This window comes from Hippocampus bargibanti, linkage group LG07 (assembly GCF_051943395.1).
Source record: "Hippocampus bargibanti isolate YZ-2025 linkage group LG07, ASM5194339v1, whole genome shotgun sequence".
NCBI lineage: Eukaryota > Metazoa > Chordata > Actinopteri > Syngnathiformes > Syngnathidae > Hippocampus > Hippocampus bargibanti.
Window position 1 is genome coordinate 13,688,302 of NC_142740.1, and position 16,898 is coordinate 13,705,199.

At 41.4% G+C, this 16,898-nt stretch overlaps 1 protein-coding gene across 1 annotated transcript in view; it reads right to left on the bottom strand.

Annotated features, from left to right (window-relative positions):
* adamts10 (ADAM metallopeptidase with thrombospondin type 1 motif, 10) overlaps nt 1-16,898 on the bottom strand; it is a 61,333-nt gene that overhangs the window by 41,457 nt on the left and 2,978 nt on the right. Inside the window, exons 2-6 of the mRNA XM_088999835.1 lie at nt 11,454-11,839; nt 5,787-5,926; nt 5,491-5,700; nt 3,203-3,371; nt 2,688-2,890 (exon numbers count right to left, since the gene is read on the bottom strand). Coding sequence (XP_088855961.1) covers nt 2,688-2,890; nt 3,203-3,371; nt 5,491-5,700; nt 5,787-5,926; nt 11,454-11,562 — 831 coding nt within the window. The 5' untranslated portion in view covers nt 11,563-11,839. The remainder of the gene's footprint in view (nt 1-2,687; nt 2,891-3,202; nt 3,372-5,490; nt 5,701-5,786; nt 5,927-11,453; nt 11,840-16,898) is intronic.

Sequence of the window (16,898 nt, forward strand, 5' to 3'; positions counted from 1 at the left end):
TCTTCGCCGGCGGGATCCATAGTTGGTCGGAGTATTATGTCACGTCACTTGCGGCTCGAGGGCTGGGCTCGAGTGACGAAAGGAAAGCGGGGAGTGTGGATCCAAAATACACGGCGAGACAGATACTCGTATACAAAAGTCTTTACTGAGGCACGCATGAAAAAAGGACAACAGGATGAGGTGACTGAGGGATATCGGTGACAGCTGATCTGACGGCACGGAAGTAACAGGGTGGCTTTCCGAATACTCCGACGGCGCCTGAATGGCGCGATCGGTAGATATAGTCAGAAGGCACAATCAAGGGAATGACAATCAGCTGTGGGAACCCAGGTGCGTGATGATGGGAGGGGCCGTCTCCCGGGAGCAGCGGAGGAGGTGACCGGAGGGGCGGGGCGCGCCCAGGACGGCGACGAGATGTGACATTACGAAAGAGATGTGCTACTTTTAATGACAACTAAATGAAGTGCAGCTTGGCTGAAGTTGTCCGACTAAGGCGAATATCACCAGCATTTTGACCGAAATAAAATACATGTCGACATCTTAGCTCCAGTATTAAGCAAATAAACATGAACACGTTCAAAATAAGAATGTGTGTGAGGAATTGCAACTACGAAGGCTCGTGAGAAACAAAAAAGTCACAAGTTGAAGTGAAAGAATGTTCAGATTTCTAAAGCAAAGGAAAACTACTAGACTCGACTGTAACCCTAAAAGTACGATGGGCAAATATTCATAATTTCTGAAAAAACCTGCACTCCATTTGAGGATTACAAATGTCAACAATGAGGGTGGAAAAATGGCAACCAAGTTGTACTTTTGCTGTTGAAGGTAATTTGGCACATTTTGCTCCGGAGTACGAGAGCAGCTTGTATCGAATCTGCTTTTCAACAATAGCCATGAAACAACCTTTCATTAGGCACATTCCAAATGTGTGTGTATTGGTAGAAGTGAGGAAGTTGGTGGTGAGTGATTCCAAGTGGGACAAAACGGAGCAGCTGAAAAAATATGGTATTTCACCTCACCGTCAAGCCTTGTTTTAGTTTAGATTTCCCTTGTTCATACAGCATCTTATGGAGATCCATGTTTTAAAGCAACTCAGTCATTTGTATGTTTAAAATGTGAAAACCAAACATTTTATTTTTATCTATTGTCAAATTACATTGCATCGACAAAAACAATGGGACTCCTTAGTCTCAATCATGAATTTAATTTGCATTCTTTTTTTGACAGTTGTTCGAATATGATTTCAATTGCATGTAATGGTAGTTTGAAATTTTCTGTTATGTTTGCTTATGTTGTTCTATTGGTTATGGAAAACACATTTGATTGCCATTGTGTATGCAATGGGCTGTGTCTCAAAACTTGCATTGCCTTGACTTGCCTAAATTTGGACTTGGTTTGCCTTTTTAGCAAGAATGGCTTCCCTTTCTTTTGGGTAGTCTTTCGACAAGATGTTAGAGTGAGTCCATAGGCATTTTTGTGCATTCATACAGAGGGTATTTATTTCTCTCAAATGTGTTTGGCTTGGTTTGATGTGGTCAGGGCTTGCAATTGCTTCCACACTTAACTCATTCAATCATACCGCCTATCAAGCTTGGAACAGAAAGGTCTCCCTAAAAATATCTCAGGGTTGGAAGACTGGACTTGTCCAAAATGTTTAAGGAGTGTAGAACTACAATTGGCTACTCCACTGCTAGACGTAGTGCCGTGAAATGGATTTGGCTTCTTTTCCATTCTCCATCGTTTCCCACTTAAATATTTTAGCACTTTTTTTCCTTCAAATTCAAATAAAAAAGAATAAACGGTGATCATATTTATTCAGGAAAAAAATGTTAAAAACAACTTGGCCCTGTGTGAAAAAAAAATATCCCTGTAATCAAATAACCGATTGAGCCATGCAACAAATAAAAGCAAGCTTTCTATTTCAATGATGATTTTCATCCATTCTTCCATCCAGAATTGTTTTAATTCAGCAGCACGAGAGAGTTTTCATGCATGAACTGGCTTTTTAAAGCTCACCCTGACTGAAAGTCGTGCTAAAGTTTTAGGGATGGCTTTGACATGCTTTCCAGACCCAGCTTTGTTTCTTATTTGTTTTTGAAACTTGTTGGATCACAACATTTTGTGACATTTTGTTAGCCAATTTCTACTTGATTTCTAGTGATTTATTTAGTGAACCGTTCAGGAAGAAATCAGGCTCGTGGATGGTCGTTGAAAAGGAGCTGAGCTTTTAAAAGAAATGTGATGAGCCACAGTAGTTCATGAGTTAATAAGTGGGGCAAATACTTTTTCACAGAGGGGAACATTGTTTTTAACAGTTTATGCTCCTTGTTAAATGAAATCACCATTAAAAAAAGTCTTATTTTTAACTTGGGTTGTCTTCAATATTTATACATATTAGTTTGGTGATCATAAGCATTAAAGCAGGGATGCGTCTTTCATGGCCCTGTAGGTCTCCAATTGGCCAGTGAGCAGTTCAAGGTCTACATGGCCTAAGTGCCTGAAGACAGCTCGGCTGTAACCCTAATGAGGACAAACAGTTCAGAAAATGTATAGATACATTTTGGATAGGGTAAATAGATAGGCAGGGTGATACTTTATGGATCCTGTATGAAATTCTAGAAAGCAGCGGGTTCAACTTTACCCTCATCATCATCGTAAAAGTGTATCTTGTGTGTCGTGAAACTTACAATATTCATGAGGGCCAGGATGTACTGCTCTATGTCCTTCCGACCATGGTAGCCCACCATCATCTTGTCAGCCACCACCAGCGTCTCCACATAGCGCTCCCAGCTCACTGAGCGCTTTAGTGGCAACTGGCCTCGTCCAACATGATGAGGAGGCGTCTTCAGCGTCCTCTGCCACCATGATGAGCCCTTCATTGATTTCTCATCTGAGGAACAGGATGCATATTTTGATAATATGACATACTGCATATTCTCTCCACAAAGCCACGATGAGAAGGATTTCTGAAAAAACCTATTCCAGGACCAGTGGCTGGATAAAGACTAACTGTGGTGCTATTTTAACTTTAACTTTTGTCATAAAATGAATCATATATTTACTCATCAACGCCCTGTAACACAGACATGGTCACAAGTGAGAACTCAGACACCACTGCAGTCCACAATGCAGTCGGCGATGTGGTTTTCGGCCGGACCTCACTGCTAATTCTAAAACAGGACAGAATGTTTCCCATTCTTACCAATGACTCCACAAGACTGGCCCTTATACTGATGACGGAGCGATGAGCGCTTATAAACCACATGGGGGCGCCCCTCAGCCCGGTCCCCTCTTTCTGGTTTGGTTTGGTTTGCTGATGAAATAAGAGGCTCGATAAGGTACTCTTCTCCCCCAGCAACAATCACTCCCTGCTGCAGAAACAAAACAACACAATGCCTCAATCACAGTGAAACCAACTGCAAATTTTGACAATGCGCCAGTCTCTATCGATCACTTGAGGAAACACAGTCTTTGCTTTTCATAGTGTCATGCAAGTCAACCGCCCGCGATTGTGCTGTTGAGTAGTACAGGAGGAAAAAAATACATCAATATAATTACACGACAGTACTATGTAGTCATAGTAGACTTTTACAGTATGAATGGGATACATGGAACACATTCAGACAAACCCATATTAAAGCATGCATGAGAAGAGCGTGATGAACCCATCACACAAGGGGTGACAACACTTTAGATTCTGTTTAGATCAGCCCGCCTCAAATCAGAGCCAGCTTCTCCGTTCCATCCACTGCGGCAGATATCAAAGAGCATCTAATCCCGTAATAAAGTTAGTGATGCTTCCGTGGACATACCACCCGCTCGCTGGATGAATGTGTTCATGCTGGCCTGCCCAACAAAGTCATTAAGTGTGCGCTTTATTAACGCTTTGTGAACACGTCCAATCTTCAGCTGCGCATGCAAGTGTTATTGCGGGCCCTGCTGTGTGTGGTGAGACAATATGCGGCTACACTTAGATACAACTGTAGGAAAATGCGCTCGGACAAATAAGATGATCGGTGTCCAATTTCACAAGATAGGTGTATGCCAGCCCGCGGTGGTGGTGTCTCAAGGGGACTTTATGACAGCATAAGGCAGCTCAGATGACAAGCATACTTTGCAAAAGTTTAGTAAGCGTAATTAAATGTTTGGGATGTTTTTTTAGACTTTCAGAGTGTTGGACCATCTTTATGGCTTTTGTGAGGTGCCTTGTTGACTGCTGCAAATTGACTTAATGATGTCCTATATTTTTTTTAAAACTGCCGTTGAATAAACTTGAGAGACACCCATTCAAAAGTGATTATAAGCTGGGTATTTTCTGCAAAGTTCAGAGCCTTTGGAAGTCCTCTTTGTGGTTCAGCTTTGGGACAAAGTATGAAGGGTTTCTTCAAATCCAGCTGGCTCCGTGTTCTTTTGGGCCTTTCTGTGCAATATTGCGAACTCAAAATATTCCTCTAGTGTGATAGTGAATGTGTATGGTGATTGTCTCGATTTGCCGTGAATTACCGTATTTTCTGGTGTATAAGGTGAACCCAAAAGCCTTGATTTTCTTCAAAAGATGGCCTTATATGCAGATGAACCTTATGTGTGAAGTAATATTGAGCCACAACAGGTCTCGCAACTACTGTCAGCAGCCACCGACTCCATTTCCCCCTGTAGAAGAAGTAGTGTACAACCCCAGCCCCTACGGTAGCAGCTTATAATGTAGTACGCTTTATATTTAGAAAACTTTTGTATATTATATTTGGGAAACTCTTTATTCATTGAAGGTGCACCTTATAGTCCGGTGCACCTTATATATGGAAAAAGTTTCACAATAAACCATTCATTGTTGGTGCGCCTTATAGTCTGGTATGCCTTATACACCGGAAAATACAGTACGCCATCTCTTGCCCAAAGTCATCTGAGGTAGGCCCCACCTCACCCGTTGGGCCTCAACAGGATAAACACTATAGAAAATGGATACATCATGGCAACTGGTTGAATTATTTAATTTCCATCATTTTATATGCTAAAAATGTATCATAACTCAAAGTAATTTTTTTCTGTTTGTACATAAAGGATTTGGCTTTTTTATTCTCAACCACGCTTTGTATATATCCATCCATCCATTGTCCAGACCGCTTTACCCTCATGAGGTTCGCGGCTGGTGCTGGAGCCTGTCTCAGCCGTTTTCGGGCACTAGGTGGGGGACACCCTGCATTGGTTGCCAGCCAATCGCAGGGCACACAGAGACAAGCTATCATCTGCATTCACACTCCCACCTCGGGACAATTTGGAGTGTTCAATCAGCCAGCCATGCATGTGTTTGGAACGCGGGAGGAAATCGGAGGACCCAGAGAAAACCCATGCGGCCCCAGTGAGAACATGCAAACTCCACACAGGGAGGCAAGACCAGGTCTTGATCTCTCGAACCCTGCATTGTAAAGTCAGCATGCCACTTGACCACCCGCGTTGTTTATTCGTGATATTTCAATAAATGTGTCCTCTTACCAGGCCATTACAGTTGCTGAGGGCTACTTTGCTGGAGTGCGGCTGGTCCTGGAGGTGCCCGACATAATGGCAGCGGGAAGAATAAGGCTGACTCCAGGCTAATCGGCCTCTTTTCCAATACTCCACCTTAAACTGGCGCGCTAACAGACCTGCCTGCAGTGTCAGGTTCAGCATGAAGTTGTTGCGTGACGTAGATAGCTGATAGTAGAGCTGAGAGTCGGAAAAAAAGTTAGTTGCACATAAAGCGCCAATTTTATAGCTACTTTATGATAATACAATTGAAAAAGGAACTATACAGAGTTGTCAATTGATGTTGTTTCAGTACTGCGTCTTCTTCTGTGGTCATGAGAGGCTTTTGTGTGCAGTGTTTCTCCATTGGGTCCAACTCGCACTGGAACTGCAATCTCATAGTGGCCAAGACTGGACAGGAAGGTAGCTATGGAAGGAAGCAAAGTAAAAGCATGAAACCAAAAGAAGTTTAGAACGGTCAACACATTACAATTAACATTGAGTCACTGGTGGTTCATTTGGTACATTTTCTTGGTTTCAGTGTTTCATTGGTACATTTTCCTGGTTTCAGTGCAGGTAAAGAGGGTTGTGTCTTTATGTGACAATGAGTGTATGTGTCTCTATATGTCCCTTGCGACTGATTAACAACCAGTCCATGGGATAGTTTTGGCCGGGGTTAGGGTCAACATTAACGTACAGAAAACGGTTAATTTTAATATTTCTTATAGAAACTGATTCAAGCGGCCAACGAAACAATGTTCGATATACAATTTTTAGATTGTTGCTGGCATATTCACTACGGCTATGTCTTTGGCAAGATGCAGAAGGATGTTTCATGATTACACTCAAACTATATAAAATTCTTCAGTTTGTCCCAATCTGAACCTGATTCTTATAGATGAGATTTACAATAAAATAAATAATAAATAATAAATAAATAACTCAAAAACACCAAATAATGAAAGTTAATTACATCCAGTGCATGGCCACCGGAAAGCAGCAGCTGCCATACTGTTCAAGAATTTCTCATAAAAAATAAGTATTTCCTCTTCTCACAAGCAATGAGACAAGTGCTATTGCCTTGACTATTCTTCCAATAAATGTCAGGGTGTTAATTAGTTGTCGTTATTGTTACCCTCCAGGGATGACAGTTCATGAGACCTCACACACTACAAAACATATTCCTCAATGACAAACAAGGCAAGAATAAAAGATACCTACACAGATCAATTTAAAATGTAAATCACGTTATTTCAAAAAGATCCTCATTAAATACTGCTGGATGTAAAAACTAAAATAAAATGGTCATGTAAGTGCTGCATTTAGAGTTGATTTAAAGGACAACCGACACCATTTTCCCCTACCTGCCATCAGAAAAACGTTTTATAGCATATAAAATACCCAAAACATGCAGACTGATATTTTTAGTCAAATTCAAAGCACAAATAAAAATTAAATTGTCCCAAAACTCCCACGAAATGAGCTTGGAATTGGGGATATTCAGAAAGTCCCACCCCCTTGTCCGTGACGTCACGCCAGGATACTCCTTCACAAACTGCCCTGCTCCAGAATCAAAACAATGGCTTCAGAGTTCAAATTTGGAGAAGATGCTTTCTTGTTACTCATCCAGTTATGAATATGATTCAAATAGTTCTGAAGAGGAAAGCATAAATGTTTGCAATCAATTAAAGAAGTTCTTCCGTTTCAATTCGAGCTGTCTGGACTCCAATGCAGCGCCCAGAAAATGCATAAGATGGCACACAAGCTCCATTGGAAATGTGCTGATTTGTCCGCTGGAAATTTGTGTAAACTTACACCTTCTTTATGCATGTTACCGCAATTGGCTGCGACACACAGCAATTGACCATCGTGTTATTTATGTAGTTTTCCTTCTAATTTTGCGATCAACACAGTGTTTTCAGATGAAAAATACTACCCAAAATGCATTGTGTGTGGCTTTCTCGGTCAGGGGCGCTCCCTCCGTGACATCACTTAGGGCATCGTCATTAACTCGAAAATGAATATTCAGCGCAAGTCTTAAAACGTAAAATATAATCTTTGTAAAATGCGCTCAGTAGAAGTCATTTGAAGTGATTTTACAAATTATGGACGCAACTTGTCCGGAGGTGTCGGTTGTCCGTTAAATCACAGGTGTCAAAGATAAATCACATAATTTCATTCGGTCCGAGAAAGCAAATCAAGCATGTCACGTGCCATGATGCTGGCTAAAGTTTGAACCAAAATTTCAAATTGTCATATGTAAACCACAAAAATAGTCATTATTCTTGACTTTAGATTTGATAACCTTTATTCATTAATTTGTTGTGCGTTTTGTATCTTATATGTGGGGGAGATGAAACATTCCAATGGTTTCCCCAAATTCATAACAGCCCTCAAGACAAAACCTTAACTACAATGTGGCCCACGGCAAAAAATGAGTTTGACACCCCTGATTTAAGTCATAGTAATCAATATCCAACACATATTGCAGTGCAGTGCTGTTTGGGTATATTCACAGCATAACAACATTTTGTCTTAACCACATTCATTCACTTAGAGGAGAGCCATTTACATGCATGGTAAGACAGTGATAACAGTTTTCGTGTTTATATATTAATTGACTGCAGATTATTCCAAAGGCATGCGGGGACACACCTCTTGACTTCAAATCTAAAAAAAGTGACATCTGTTTTAAACACATTCTATCATGTTGTCTAGAGAAGCAGTTTTTCTTTTGCACTAGCCTTTCCTGAACTAGAAATACATTTTTTTTATTTCAATAACTAAATGACGAAAAAAAAGTCTTGTTTAATTTTACTGATCATGCAATCAAGGTTTTGACATTATTTTGCAATTTCAAGTACTAGTATTTGTTTACAATTGCATGTCATTCCCTTTCTGCATTCACGCCACGTAGATGATCAGATGGAACTTTTGGCTCTCACCCCACCACCAATAGAATGATAAAGATATGAACCTCAAAATCTGGGTTGCACATTTATTTCTGTTTTGCCAAGGTTCCTAAACTTGAATGCTTTTGACTGCAGATTTCATCTTTTCATACATCAAGACTAACGAGAATAGAAAGGTGTGAACGTGCTAAATTTAGGCCATCTCATAAATGGTTCCAAACATCTACTAAGAGGGCATCATCCTTGTTTCGCTTATCAGCAGTGGAAGGAAATACTCTGGATGGAAAATGGTCCTCCCTCTACACGGGGCATGAGGTCAACAGACGCTCAGACCAAAAGGGTCTTTTTGAAACAATAGTCACAGGAGCAGTGATCTGCGGTGATATACTTCAAGAGTGGGTGGAGTTTTCCAGTTATTACGTCACAATAAAAGATTTTTAAAGAAGTGGGCGCGCAATATTTATAAAAAGATAAAGTAGCGCTCATACAAAGGATGACAACACTGAAATGAATCATTGTTGTAAGAAATGCAGCAGGTCAGCCATGATCCAGAATAAGAGGCCCTCCAATCATCCCTCGTATGCACAGTCAGGGTGTTTCTCTCATGAGGGGGGGGAACTAGGTTAACTTGTGCCCATATGTTGTCTGTGTAGAAGCCAAATTGCATCATCATAATTCTCTGTAAGTCTACGTTTTCCATGTTTGTTCCCTTCACATTGAGAAGGACCCACATGTTTGTGGTTCCAAAGTTGGCGGCAGTGGAGGGGACACCCACTGACACTCAACAAATGTTTGATCATAGTTTGTTTTTTTTGTTTGTTTAAACAATAACTTCAACACTTGTACCAAAACATGCAAGACAGCCTGGTATTTACGTATTCATTGCTTAGTGTGTTAGCACCCCCCTCCTCTCTCCCCCTATCGCTCTCTTTGTGAGATGCTGGGAACATATATAAGGCTCCCACTGCACGATAGACCATCTCCAAGTTTTGATAGACTCTATTAAGTCTGTGTTAATGTAGCTGACAGACTGTGACAGACGTGGTAATTTTTGGACAATTTAAACACTTTACAAGTCAACCACAGAAATCACAGATTGTCACATTTGTCTGTCCCATCCACTTGCGTTCTCTCTTGACCATCCTATTCTCTCCACAGTGGCCTGGAACTAGGCTGCTGTGGCCACCACAAACTTTAGGTAAACGCATCCCAAGTGAATTTCAGAAGTTTAATTCTCAGTGCATGTCAGCAAACTGCACTTTATTCATATGTACTGTAAATTGCAACGAGCCTGAACAGTGAGTTTGGAGATATTGACATTATTGTCCCAGGATAAATAATTTTGTATTCCTTCTATCCTGATATACTCAATATGTGACCTCGAACCAAAACTTTGTGCAAAAGAAAACCTATAGCTTAAAAGGTGTGGTTCCTAAAAAAGCAGCAGAGAAAACGTTTAAGACAACTGGCTGTGATGGGGTTAGAGGTCATGTTTAGGAAATATACAATTACATCCTTGTTCAGGGTAACTCGACATGTGCACTCTTTCCCTGAGGGGGATTTTGGTAATTCGATACTTAAGTGTATGTGGGGGTTAGGGGACACTGAGAGACGCAGATCTGTTTCGCAAAACGTGAGGTGGGCAGCCACGCGTCTGTGCAACAAATGTTAGATTTGTGAAGAGGGTGTGCTGGATCAAGGAAATGCAGGGGAGGCGGGGAATTCAAGTTATGTTGATCTTTGCTGAGCATGAGCCATCAACAATATAAACTTTAAAGGTGGTCAGACCCCCATCACAATGTCAAGAATTGTGACAAGGAATCCAGACCACAAAATAATTCACCATATATAAAATATTGTGTTTGTTTATACAGTATATCATATAAGGTGCCCTGCAATAACCTGCCGACAATTAGAGGTCGACCTTTTTTTCTGGGAATCCCTTATCTTAAAACTCCCAATTGGAGGCAACTGAGTGTGAGACTATCTAGTAAAAATCGGACACATTCACAGCCAGTTTTAATGTTGCCTTTCCTCAAAATGGGATAATTGGACTCTTTTTACCAGGACTTGGACATAATCTTTTTTTCAATGGTCTGGCACTGGGACGAGACGTGATATTTTTCTGTGGGAGTGGGATGGGCCGGGAAGGACACTACCTTATCACCCTCCAGAAACCGTTCTGGGGTGGATCCTGCCTCTCATCCAAAGTCATTTGGGATGGATAAAAACTCACCCGTAAACCTACTGAGCAGTATTGAAAATGGATGGATGGGTATCAAATTACATCTATTCACCCCTATAAAGTTGAATTCCATCAAGTGCACAGCACAGTATTACAAACAAAGCTGCGGGAGTGTATAACTCATTCACTGCCAGACAATGTGCAAAATTGTGTACACTCCAGTGTCAGGGTTTTTGTCATTTTCATTCAAATTGCAGGACCACAGAATATTGAGTTTTGACTAAATAAACATTCAATTCAGCGTAAGAAGCCTTAGACTATTTAATCAGAAAAAAGTTAATTCCTAAGTTATACGGGTCTGAAGTTATATGAGCTTGAAATGGGGGTGGCTATATAAAACACAATACAATGCATACATCTTGATTTATATAGCGCGAACAACAGCCAAAACTGTAACAAAGCGCTAACATAACATGACAAAAGGCAAATGCTGCCCCCCTGTGGAAGGGAAAACATTGTCAGAGGTCTGACCAGCTCTTTATCGGCACCCCCCGCAAGAAAAACCAAAACCCGAACAAATTCGGGAATGGTGCTCCACGGCATGCTTTTCAATTCCCGAATCACTTTCTAAATCCATAATTGGATCACATCAACAATAACTGCTTTTATGTTTCCTTTGTCTAATAAATAGTCAAAATAAAGTTTTGTCATTTTTTGGGGGGGGGGGGGGGGGGGGAGATTTGTTGTAATAAGAACAGACACGGGGACTGTGGATGAAACTGCTGAATGTAATCTCCCTGGCAGGATTAGTGTTTGGGTTTACAGAAAACTGCTAAATCGTAACCGTCTCCTCTCACCTTGTGATTGAGCAAACTCATCTCTGCGACCTCCTGCGACCTCTGCGGCATCCATGACGACAGCGACAGTGCAGAATAGTGCAGTCCTCCACAGTATTTCCATGATCATTACAGAAGTAGCGATAGTAACAGAATTCAGTGCAGTGGTTCCCGGGCGTCTGTCCCAACATGTCTCCTGCCCTCTCTGGCGCCCCCTCGCCTAGCAGTGGGACAGCTCAACAGTCTGATTAACCATGCCCTGGGGTGGTGTGGAGTCAGACATGACAGCTTCTCTCGAGCGTCTCTCTCAGCAGGTAATGATGGATCCAGGAGAAGGTCTCTAGATGCAGACCCACGAAAAAAATCAGTTTGAAGGCAAATGTAGGCGCAAACTCTTGGTCGCAGCCCTGCAAAGGGAAAGTTTGACAACATGAGGGAGTTTGAAGAAAGAGTTAAAACGAGGCAAATGCAGGCTTTGTGAGAAATCAAGGAGTTCTACAATACGTAAAGCCAGAAGGGTTAGGGTCATGAGCTCTGAGTATTGCACGTCTCAAAGCTAATCAATCCCGGTTTAGGCAAAGGCCAAACACCGTATCTTTCACTCTGATGGTCAAAGACAACAGCAAGTTCAAACCTGATGCCCCATGGGCCTGAGTCCTTAAGCTGTCTGCCCACCGGAGAGAGTTCAAGCACAAAGGAAGCATTGACGCTTTAAAAATCTGTGCTTAATGCCCAAACAGGGACTTAGATGGGTATTATGTCAGAGATGTAGGGGTAAAATGAGCCAATTTGAGAGGAGCAGCAGGTTGCCATCACCGCTATGCTCGCTGGCTGTGCTGTTGGTTGCATGTTGACTGTGCAGATTATAATTGGCTAACATTCTGGCAAGTCAACTGCTACTACAGTCGAGTCCATTTGAGACTCAGCGGAAACGTTAAAGGAGCCGATAAGACAAGAGTTACGATTCATCAACTACATTGCTAACTTGATAAGCATTCGGAAGAGTACATTGCACCACCAAGTCTGAGTTTGGTATCAAAGTGAGTAAATATTTAAGGAGCACATGTTCGTTCCCCTATGTATTGTCAGCAAGCTAGCTGGCTAGCTCTCAGAAGATGGTGTAAATTACAAAGAGACTGTTTCATTTTCACCCCTATACTACACCTCTACAAAGGTTTCATATTATCTGAGCAGTCTTGCTAAAATTCTGTCAAAAAACATATTCCCTAGATCAAGTTTAGAATCTCCACATCTGATATACTTCACCGCATTTTTTTAATTGAACCAAAAAACATGGTGCTGGTATCAAGGAAGAAATGACTTACGACAAAGAGAAGGAACAGATGAGAAAAATGTTTAGAGAAGATGCATTTTGATATTTAAATGCCACACCATTCTTTGAATGCACCCATGCTTGACAATTTTGTCATGTTTTACTGCATCACTCGATATACAGTGGACCTTATACTGTATACCAGCCAATTTATGGTGAACAAAACAATAACTCCTGTATAATTTGGGAACTACAAATGTAAGGCCATGACAGACCGTAATGTATCCCATCAGACAGTGTTCAAAATTTCCAAAGCATTCCAAAAAGAAAATGGATGAAAGAACACAGACAGGAGTGTAAGATACAGTTTCAGTAATTTCCCACCAAGGTCGTTGTAATCATAAATAGCACACATCATACTGTTACTCTCAGTGAAATGTTTCCTAGTCTGAACTCAATTTTGATCATATGGTAATGCTTTTTGGGGATCAAAAACATGATCTCGGCCAAGGCAATTTAGTGATTGACAAAGATACTTTTTTTTTTACATTTTCCGATGCTTCAAGACTGAAGCTTACAGATGAAAAGTGGCATGCTACTTGTGGACACACACACACACACACACATATATATATATTTACAGTAAAGTCTCGTTATATCGATATTCTCGGGAGTCAGAAAAAATACCTTGTGTTCATAGAAATAGTATCGTAATAAGCAGTACTATCGATATATCCGATATCGATATAATGAGACTTTACTGTATATATATATATATATATATATATATATATATATATATATATATATATATATATATATATATATATATATATATATATATATATATATATATATATATATATATATATATATATATATATATATATATATATATACGGTAAAGTCTCGTTATATCGATATCGGATATATCGATAGTCCCGGTTATATCGATACTATTTCTATGCACGCACGGAGAAAATTACATGCAAACAGGATCGGATATATCGATAGTCCCGGTTATATCGATATTTTTTCGGACTCCCTTGAATATCGATATAACGAGACTTTACTGTATATATATAATACAAATAAATACAAACAGTATTGGTCCCCATCTTCCAATAGTTGCAATAATATTGGATAAGATAACAAGTTAGATAAGAACCAGGATCATTGGTCTCATTTTCATAGGGATCCCTTTCTTTGAGTGGACACTCATTTTTCCGATTCGACATTGCAGTGTCAGCTAAACTCTTACACTTCTCACTGCTCGAAAAGTTTGCTTCCCCCTCCCTTTCCTCCCTCCCTCAAAGCCGTCTGGGGAAGAGAAGAGCAAACGGAGACGCCACACGAGCCCAGATGGCTGGCAGCTCACCAACTGCAGCCAAAGGTAATCGGAAGCAGATGGGAAACCTTTTGGTGACGAGAGCAGGGGAACAAGTTTCCTCGTGAAAAAAGAGGCGGTGGCAAGGAGGGGGGGGGGGGGTGCAAAGCTCCAAGGAATGGAAGAGAGACAGTAGAGTGCGAGATACTCGGGCTGGGCTGAGAGAGCCATTCCACGTTCCCTGGCTGAATGCAGCACAAAAGAATGGCAGCGTGCACATTATTGTCTTATGGTAAATTTAAAGCAGCATTCAGATAGGACGAGAAAGGAACGCTTAGGTAAAACACTGAGCACTCTTTGTACTGTTACTGCTTCCCTTCTTCTATAAGAAAAAGTCTGCCTCTTCCCCTCCCTCAGGCTCTCTCCCAGCCATTTCCTGCACAAGCCCAAGTCCACTACGTTTCATTACCTCTGCCCCAACTCTCGATTTATGGGGTGGTTTATTAAACTTGCAGCTTGATATCAAGTACTTTTATTACTTCAACTCCCATCTTGTCTTTTTTTCTGTTCCAGATCAAGAGGGGGAAACTCGACCTCCCTAATGCGGTTGCCTTTCATGTCAGGCTTCTTCAAACAATCAGTGGACACACAACAGCATGCATGCACTATTTCATGCATGCACTATTTCATGAACTCTCCCTCGGTGAGAGATCAAGTCCTAAAAAGACATCTTGCAAATGGTGATCATGTCTCGCGCGGACCCTCTGAGGAAAAATAAATACATTGATCACAAGGCCAAGGGAGTGAGTGCCCCGTGCTTGGATAAAGACATCTGATGATCTTTGGAATAGACTGAAGCAAGACAAGAGAGAATTTGAACTCAGTTGCAGAGAGGCCACACCGTTTACAGCGCAATCACATTTTGCAAAAAAAAGGGGGGGAAAGAAGAAGGAGAGAAGAAAGGGGTTGTTGTTATAATGAGAGGGAGAAACGTTGGAGCACTCAGGATAATTGGGTGGGAATTAAAGGCTGGACCAAATTCGCAAAGGAATGATGCTAGACGATGCAGGAGCCATTTGACAAATCTTTTTGAGGGAGTCAGTGCAGCACTGAGTGGGAAATGGGCTGGACAGTGAGTTTAGAGTTCATGAAAAAGATTACTGGTAAGTTAAAGGACAACCGACGTCTCCGGACAAGTTGTGTCCATAATTTGTAAAATGACTTCTACTGGGCGTATTTTAATAAGATTCCACCACATATAGCTATATTTTACGTTTTAAGACTGGCGCTGAACATTCAGGAAGTCTTGTTTTTGAGTTGGTGACGAGTCCTCATGTGACGTCAGAAAAGGACTGTCTCCTAATGTAAAAAAGACACATTGTAGCGTCTTTCCATCACGTGAATGTATTTTGCTGTACTGTTATTTTTAATAACCGTGTGTTACATCCAAAAGCTGTCAGCAGAGGGAGTCCAAGCTCCATGGAAATCATTTATCAGCCTTTGGAAACGGGCTGATTCATTCCTCACAGCTCGGTGGCCATTTTGTTACCTCTTTTTAGGCGAGACATTCCCTCCCCGCCCGTTTGCGTCAAAATGACACGGAATAAATTCTTTAATCGATTGCAAACATGTATGCTCTCCTCTTCAGAACTATTTGAATCATATTCATAACTGGATGTGTAACAAGAAAGCATATTTTCCGAATCTGAAGCCATTGTTTTTATTCTCCAGCAATGCAAGACGTCTTGGCGTGACGTCACGAACTGGGGGCGGGACTTTCTGAAAATGCCCAATTCGCAGCTCTATTTTTTGCAGATTTTGGACACTTTAAGTCATTTTTATTGGTGTTTTGCATTTGAATAAAAATATCAGCCTGCGTGTTTTGGGTATTTTAGACGCTATAAAAGTTTTTTTTTTATGTCAGTTAAAAAACAAAAAAGTGACGTTGGTTGCCCTTTAATGATGCTGTCCTTGTCTTCAACTGTTGCCAGACAGCTGTTACAGCTATCCCTAAACTAGCAAACGCATCTAAACCGATATGACCGACTCAGTAAAGTTTGTGTGACGCAAACAGATGCGAAGTGTCCCTTCGTCTGTCTCACTAGTCGAGCACCCACTCAGTTCTCTCTCTCTCTCTCTCTCTCTCTCTCTCTCTCTCTCTCTCTCTCTCTCTCTCTCTCTCTCTCTCTCTCTCTCTCTCTCTCTCTCTCTCTATCTCTCTCTCCCTCTTACACACAAACAGAGTTTACACTTTGATCAGTGCGTGGCCTGTGAATCTGCTTCAGATTCAGTGTATTATTGCGTTAAAAAGGCGGTGCGGCTTCCCTCCTTCTAATAAGACCTTGGGTCTGTGGGATCAAATGTCCCGTAAGAATGTCACAAGTCAGATGCACGGTTTGCTTCAGCAGCAATTATTCCCAAAAAGATGTCTTGAAAAAACAGACAGATATTCTAAGGGATCTCCACATGAAACCCCTGAACAGGTGATGGACATAAAGCAAAGCAGAGGGTCTCTATCTCAGACTAAACTCTCACTCCGTGTCTGGTGTAAAGACAGGGGAAAAGAGGAGCAGGCATTCCTTTCTCCATTTCCCCAAATAAACAGTGCAGATGAAAAGTGGGAACATAAACAGGCCCGTGAACCTCGGACGTGAACCCCTCACTCTGAAAATGGGCCTTGCAAATCTGAAACAATATTTAGGGAGGGGGAGAGAGAGAGAGAGAGAGAGAGAGAGAGAGAGAGAGAGAGAGAGAGAGAGAGAGAGAGAGAGAGAGAGAGAGAGAGAGAGAGAGGATGAGGGAGCGGGAGAGGGAGAGGGAGAAAGAAAGAGATAGTGAGAGACAGGGAAGGAGGGAAGGAGGGAGG